Raw genomic sequence first — 7,534 nt, forward strand, 5'->3', positions numbered from 1 at the left:
TTTATTAAGTAAAAACTGTTATTTATTTCAGTGCCAGAATTTAGGAAAGCTGACGACTGTTCAGATTGGTCATGACAACTCAGGGCTGCTGGCCAAGTGGCTGGTTGATTGTGTCATGGTCAGAAATGAAATAACAGGACACACATACAAGTAAGCAACAAGTTCTAATTTTCTTTGTCTGAAATTCCTATTGATCAGTCTAGAAAAAGCAAGAAAGCATTTGTCTTTTCAGTTGGGCAAAACTATGGTGGAGCAGCATGGGCTGATTTAAGTACCTGATAGAGCTGGGTTGGTCTCCCCACCCCCGGCTCTCATTTCAGAAGCTCTAGTTGAAGCCAAATGATCTGATAAATATTAAATGAGGCTTGAGTGCAGGATTTTCCTTACATCTCTCTGAGATAGGAGAGATGGTATGGATGCTTTTGAAGTGATTCATATGTTTACATCTAATAATTAAGTCTCTTGATTTAATGTAGGATGGTAAAATTGTGCACATCTTTACACCCCAAGAGTTAGAATGATAGTTTAGGGCAAATCTTTGGGCTTTTGGGGCTGGGTTTTTTTGTTTTGTTTTGTTGTTTTTAAAGCATTCAAATACATTACATTATCTCTCCATTGTTTTTACAAAACGTCTGGATAAACAGACAGTTCTTTTTCTAAATTAAAGAAATTAGACTAAATTGAACTTGGAAAATTATCCCTCAGAAGGGTGAGCTCAAGACCTTAGAGTTGGGGGCAGAGTATGGAGAAAAGAGGGAGGACACAGCTACAAGCAGTGGTAGCATGGATGTGTATGTAGACTTCACTGGGACTGCCGTGTGGCTGCAACTGAAAAATAACCCAGCAGAGAGCTACATGTGTCCCATTAAATAAGTGTATAGCACTTCATGTTTTCCAGCACTTTCATGCTAGCTTTGCGTGTTTCCCCTTCCTTAAGGATGAAGACAAATGTAGTTCTCTGGTTTGGTCTTTTCAGTTGCGGTGCAGTAAAATACTGCCTGCTGAGCTCTGGTTTGTGAAGAGCTTTTGGCTGCAGTGTTTCCTGCCTGCTAGCAGTCTTGATGGGTGCTAGCTGTCCCTCTGGCTTTGAGATAAAGCTGCCTACCCATGTGGCTGACCCGTCTTTCTGCTGGCCACTCGGTAGGTTTCCCTGCGGGCGATGGTTGGGAAAGGGCGTTGACGACGGCAGCTTGGAGCGAATCCTTATTGGAGAGCTGGTGTCCTCCACATCTGATGAAGAGCTGGGAAAGCAGTGCCGTACTCCACCCCAGCAGAAGTCTCCTACCACAGCTCGGCGGCTGAGCATCACTTCTCTCACAGGAAGGAACACCAGTAAGTCCAGTCCTTCCTCCCAGGGCTCAAGAGAAGAGGGCAGTGGCAGGACAGCTATGAGCAGAACAGCTTTTGCTGGGGAGCTTCTGTTTTTCCTATTTCTGTGCCTGCAGCTTGCTTTGTGGAGGTGAACGTTGCTTCTTTCATCCTCCTCTTCTGACAGTTGAGACAATGCACCTCTGCCCTTGGAGCATGGAGATATGGGATGAGGGAATAGGAAGCAGCAGAATCTCCAGTAGCTGGTGCTGCTCTTCTTCCTGGCTCTCTCTCTGCAGTCAGCAAGTAGACAGGCACTTCTGGGGTTCAGTTCAGAGTGATGTAGGTGCTGTGAGCTGCCCTCTAGAGGATCCACCTCCAGAGAGAGTTTGGGGACATCAGTTTCATGTTCCTCACATCAGGTTTTGAGAATAGTGGCAGCCGGCTATAACACAGGGTACAGGGCTGCGAGGGCTGTGTGAGGCATTCTTCTCTACAGCGTACAGGTGAGCACAGTACACACTGTGAATCATATACATAAATCTGTTTAGCTCTGGTAAAATTAGATGAAATGATTGCTGAAAGGTCAAGCAAGGAAGCAGCCTCCAAGAGTAAATTAACTAAAAATCATCACTGCAGCTCTTCACATGCATGAAGGAGTGGGCATCAGAGCTCCTTGCAGAGTGTTTACTTAGGTCTGGGAACACTAAGGCCCGATAATTTGTTTTTGTTTTGAGCTATAGGAGATACTTTTTTCAGACCTACCAGAGACTGTAGAGGTCATAGAGGTCATCACATACTAAAGTCATATAATCTTAGAATCCTTAGAGTTGGAAGGGACCTCTGAAGGCCATCTAGTCCAATACCCCTGCAGTGAACAGGAACACCACAGCTAGAGCAGGTAAAATAATACTGAATTATTCCATGCTTCCAGAGTAACAATTGTAGGACATGAAAATCTGGAAAGAAATCACAGAATAATCATTGAAATGATTGAAGTCTGGGACCCCCACTGAGGACACTGGGGAGTTATTCAGCACTGGGGCATGCAGGGCTGGCAGAGCAGCCCAGGAGGCCTCTGATGAGAGGCGATGGGGCTGAAGGTGGCTGTCCTCCTGCAGTATGGGCATCCTGGTGGTCCTGCTGCTGGCAGAGCTCTGAGGCCTTACAGAGCTGTGATGGTAGTGATGAGCCCCCTCACAAAGGGCACTGTCAGCTCTTTGATGAACAGCTGCAGCCCCCACAATAAGGCCGCCTGGTTGAGCCCTAACATACACAGGAAGCCCTCAACAGTGCACTGTTCCCTCAAGCACCTCCCATCACTCATCATCAAGCTCCTTATGATCTTTTCTTGGAGCCACTGGAGCAGAAGGTCAGGGTCTTCTGGGCGTTCTCAGAAAAAGGCACTGCTCCAGAGCACAACTGGGAAGTTGTGCTCTGGAGCAGTGAGCACCAGCTCTTCAGGCCCCTGCTCATCCTGCAGGCTGTTATTTGAGTGTTCTGCAGACAAGGTAATTGTCATCTGATCTCACTCATTATTTTAGCCTGCATATGGCACAGCTCAGCTGCTTTTTTACCTATTGGAAGACACAGCCATAAGAAGGCTAGTAGAAACGGGTCACGTAGGTGACATCATCATTGCTGTCCTTAAGGTGGGCAGCAGCAATGCCCAAATCCATCAGCAGCAAATCCTCCCAGCTCTTGCTCCCTACCAGCCACCCTGGGGCTGTGTTCCCAACCCACTTACGTCCACTGTTGCAAGCGCACCCTGCATGCCTCAGTTGCCTGTGCCAGGCAGGGCCAGGGAAATGCAGAAGATGCTGTGTGGGAACTGTTGATCACAGTCTGAACCTCTGATTGACCACCTCAGGCAAGCAATGAGTCAGCTGTGGGAGCACAGGTGAAGGCAATTCACCTGTGTTATCAGAAAGGGGTGGAGCCTGGCTGTACCTCTCCTAGCGCCCATTTAAGGGCCGACTGCCACTGAGGGAGGATGTCTTTCTGGAGGTTGCTCCTTGTGGAGTTTATTGCAAGCCTATAACGCTGGTGAGCATTTTCATTTGTTTTATTTATCTTTCCACCGTGATATTCTTACTAAGCCCAACATCTGTATACTTAATGACTGTACAGATAGGCACTAAGATCTACTGTCAGCAGCCCCACAGCATGACCCAATTAAGTCCCCATTCAGTGGTCTGAATCTCATAGATATGCTTGATTAGAATCTAGGCGCAAGTCCACGCTGGTCTCTGCTGGTGCTCAAATGCATGTATTTGGACACCACCTGGGCCTGCATCACCCTTCATCATTCAGTGGCTTTCCTTTGTGATAGTGGTAGATTTGGGAAAATAAAAATTGCATGTTTACTCTCTCCGCAATAATCCATCTTATGTGAACTGTATACGCTTTTTGAAACTTAGAGACACTTTTTGTTTGTTCTAGTTTGGATGCAGCACAAATTGGTGTCAGTCTTGACATCAGGTTTGCTTTTCAAACCAAGTGCTCATATCACAGCAGGTTGTTTGTTTGCACATTCCTGTGCAGCCTACTCTGCAGGACCTGCTTTAGCAGGGAGTTGGACTAAATGAACTTCAAATCCCTTTCAACTTCTATGATTCTGTGTGTGTGAGTGACTAGATAACTTTTTGGAGGTACTTGCAGAAGAAGATGAAATGGTAGCAGGTTAGAAGCATAGAGTCATTCAGTTGCAGAAACACACAGTATAACAATTCAGAGCAGGAATAGGGCATACATTTTAATACTGAAGATTACTTTCTCTTGGAAGTATTGGTAAGGAGTATCCTCTTGTCTCTACTTCCTCACCCTGGTACAGTGACTAGTCACATATCTAAAGCAGTTACTTTTTGTGGCTCATTGTGGATTCAAATCAGGAATTCATAGGTGCAGGGTTTTCTGGCATGAGTTGCATAGAAGCGAGTCAAACGACTTGCCTACAACCTTCCAGCCCATGTCTCTTCATCAGAGGATTGCTGCAGTCTGCGATGAACAAGATGTGATTAGCTCAAATAAAATATTTATCAAGCCAGACCCTCGGGTTGTGCATTTTTAAGTATGGCAATTTATTTTACTATTCCAGGATTGCTCCTTAGTTGCTTATAATTATGACTTGAGTTTACTCAAGATAAATGACTTCCTGAACTCTTTCCTGTTGAAGATACAGAATGATTCCTGCAGTTCAAGCTATGTCATCGTGAGAATTTGATAAATGTTTTAAAGTTGATATCTTCATCTAGTGTCTTTTCCATGGTTTCACAGAGCCAAACGCGGGACAGATCCAAGAGGGAATTGGAGAAGCTGTGAACAATATTGTGAAACATTTTCATAAGCCAGAGAAAGAGGTACTTCTACTTGTCATTACCTGTCTGTTGTCTACAGCAGGTTGTCAATACAGTTATAAACAGAAATTGACTAGCAGAGATTGTTAACCTTTAGATTTTAAGCCTGTTGGCATATGAACAGGACAAGGTGTTCTCACAGACTCTCCCTTTTCCACAGAGAGGGAGCCTTACCATTCTGTTGTGTGGGGAGAATGGCTTGGTTGCAGCACTGGAGCAGGTCTTCCACCACGGATTCAAATCAGCTCGCATTTTTCATAAGAATGTCTTCATCTGGGATTTCATAGGTAAGCTGGTGTGTGATTTGGAGGTAGAAGGAGATGAAAGATTAGGGCAAAATGGCTACTTATGTACAGACTTGGGATTCTGATGCTGTTTATTCCTGCCTAGCAAAATCCAGATTGTTTGAAGGGAATGAGAAATAGAATGGAAGATGAGAAATACAGAACTTACAGAAGAGTAAGTGTGAATCTCTGCAGAAGTTTAAGAGCACTTTAGCTTCTAGTCACATGTTCATGGATGAATGTTCAAACAACTGTTTCCCTGCCCAGAAAAGGAAGCGGACTGGAGTGGTTTGGAGGTTGGAGTAGAACAGCGACTGATATAGGAAGAAGAGTTGGGAAAGCTCAGGGAGTGAAAAACTTAGATTTCTAACTGTTTGAGAGCTAACCGCTGTACTGATCTTCTGGTGATATCTATCTGTAGGCCTGTGTTACAGTAATTTAAGTCATGCTTATTCCCTTAAAATATGCTGACAGGTTGAGATTCTTAGCCTGAGGGTAAGCGCTTACTCAGAGAAAGTGAAAAATCAAAGCTGATGGTATCACAATGAAACCACTGATAGACACTGGTGCGGCTCCTTGATGTTACACGTGTCGTACGTCAGTGAATCTGCTGACCACAGCCGTGTAGCAGAGGTGGAGATCACCACCCACCTCCTGTTTTCAGGGCGAGGAATCTATGCATAAACTGTGCAGTGACTCCCTGGGGTTAGGATAGGGTAAATCTTGATTGTACTGAAGTACTTCAGTACTTCTCACCGAGTTCTGATTTTTTTTTTCCTACCACAGAGAAAGCCGTTGCCTATTTTGAAACCAGTGACCAGATTGGTGACAACGAGGAGGCCCTTTTGCTTCAGAGATCATCATGCAAAACCTTCTGCCATTATGTGAATGCCATCAATACAGCTCCAAGGAACATTGGAAAGGATGGCAAATTCCAAATTCTGGTTTGCCTGGGGACAAGGTACCTAACTGCTCTTCGTTATACATGTCCTCTTGAGCTAGACATGTTATTACCACCTATTTTTCCATTTTAAGAGATCTTGTACTTTCTATTACCAGCATCTATTTTTAGGCAGCTTTAATAGTAGACTAAAAATCGTGGCAACAAAGCAGTAACAATACACAGCTACTGTCTAAAGCTCTAAGAATGTTTTTAGCTTTTAATATACCTGTTCACTTGACAGTTATATGCATGAAATCTGTCTTGAAACTGTACTTTTGGTGAAGTGCAGATTTTAGGAGTGCTGAGTTTCTTTACGAGAATTGGTGCATTTCTAAATCTTCACTGAATCACTGCCTATGAAAATGGGGTGTCTGTAATTTTTACAAACTATTGTAGGTTTATCTTTCCTCCCACATAGGATGCTCCTGTTTTGCGCTTGTGGGAAGGGGAGAGACTCACTTGTATGTTACTGGGGAGCTGTATATCTAGAAATAAGTACCCGGATACTCTAAAAAACAGCTGAAAAAGCATCACCAAAAAGTTGGATTTTTTTCCCAAGTTTTGCTTACCCTGCTCCTGATTAGAAAATACGGCTGAATTCTTTCACAGTCAATTGTCCAGTTTTGCTTGTACCTTTCCACTTTCATTCCTACATTACAGGCAATCACTTCTGTTTTATTAACAAAATTGTGGGTTACAATTACGCAGGAAGCTTTTATGTCCAAACTGTGCACTGCTCTCAGACAGAGACTGAGTGCTGTAGGCTCTGTTCCTGGAGAAGCACATCAGTTTGAGATGTGTTGTATATCGTGCTGCAGTCACTCCTTTCCTCCCTTGGCAGGGACCACTTGCTGCCCCAGTGGATCCCCTTACTGGCAGAATGCCCACTCATTACAAGGATGTACGAGGAGAACGCCCTGCTACGGGACCGCATGACTGTCAACTCCCTTATCCGAGTCCTACAGACATTGCAAGACTTCAACATCGTCCTAGAAGGATCGCTCATTAAAGGAGTGGATGTTTAGCATGGCTTTGCTGAGAACTTCATTATTCCTTTCCCAAGCAAGCAAACCACAACTGGGAGACCTGTCGGGACTTGAACGCGACGGCAGCGCATCGCTGCAAGGCACCGCTGCTGGCTCGCATGGGAGCAGGAAGCCCAGTTTGTGCTCCGTCGGGACTGTCCTCTAAGGCTGCAGAAAGCTAAGATGCAGTATTGTAGTTTATTTGAAACAGAAATTTAGTATAAAATAGAGTATTTTCATGTGTTTAGATGTGTGTAAATACGCTATCTTCTTTAAGAAATTATATTACTCTAAGAAAGTTTTCTTAGACTGAATGTTCTTGTTCTGACTGTGAGTAGCTTAAACCCAGGGGAGGGGTTGGGGAGGGAAGGACTGCGGTGGGAAGGGATGCTGCTACTTGCTTGCAAGGAAGAAGCCAATCAACATGTAAATACGGCGCAAACTCAGCAGGGCTTTTTTCAGGTATTGCAAATGAATACAGCAAATATCCTTATGTAGCCATTGTGATTGTCTCACTCTTGGAATTGTTAGTGTATGTTGTTTATCCTGCTGTACATGGTCTCCCTTTATTTTTTGTTTGTTCAGAGACCCAGCACAGAAGTTGTGAATTGTCTTTTT

At 44.3% G+C, this 7,534-nt stretch overlaps 1 protein-coding gene across 1 annotated transcript; it reads left to right on the plus strand.

Moving 5' to 3' along the window:
• The first annotated feature begins 6 nt into the window (after positions 1-6).
• Positions 7-7,528, plus strand: LOC104911951 (DENN domain-containing protein 5B-like). Its single transcript, XM_010714418.2, has 6 exons — positions 7-150; positions 1,145-1,332; positions 4,585-4,667; positions 4,825-4,951; positions 5,735-5,909; positions 6,733-7,528. Exons 1-6 carry the CDS (start codon positions 116-118, stop codon positions 6,914-6,916), a joined length of 792 nt encoding a protein of 263 aa, XP_010712720.1. The 5' UTR covers positions 7-115; the 3' UTR covers positions 6,917-7,528.
• Positions 7,529-7,534: the final 6 nt, after the last annotated feature.

Source organism: Meleagris gallopavo, chromosome 1 (genome assembly GCF_000146605.3).
Source record: "Meleagris gallopavo isolate NT-WF06-2002-E0010 breed Aviagen turkey brand Nicholas breeding stock chromosome 1, Turkey_5.1, whole genome shotgun sequence".
NCBI classification, from domain to species: Eukaryota; Metazoa; Chordata; class Aves; order Galliformes; family Phasianidae; genus Meleagris; species Meleagris gallopavo.

What these genes read in the sequence shown, in the direction of transcription:
- LOC104911951 (XM_010714418.2), top strand. Translation starts at nt 116, where the DNA reads ATGGTCAGAAATGAAATAACAGGACACACATACAA. An exon ending in ATAACAGGACACACATACAA is followed by an intron (nt 151 to 1,144) that starts GTAAGCAACAAG and finishes GCCACTCGGTAG; the next exon opens with GTTTCCCTGCGGGCGATGGT. An exon ending in CTTCATCTGGGATTTCATAG is followed by an intron (nt 4,952 to 5,734) that starts GTAAGCTGGTGT and finishes TTCCTACCACAG; the next exon opens with AGAAAGCCGTTGCCTATTTT.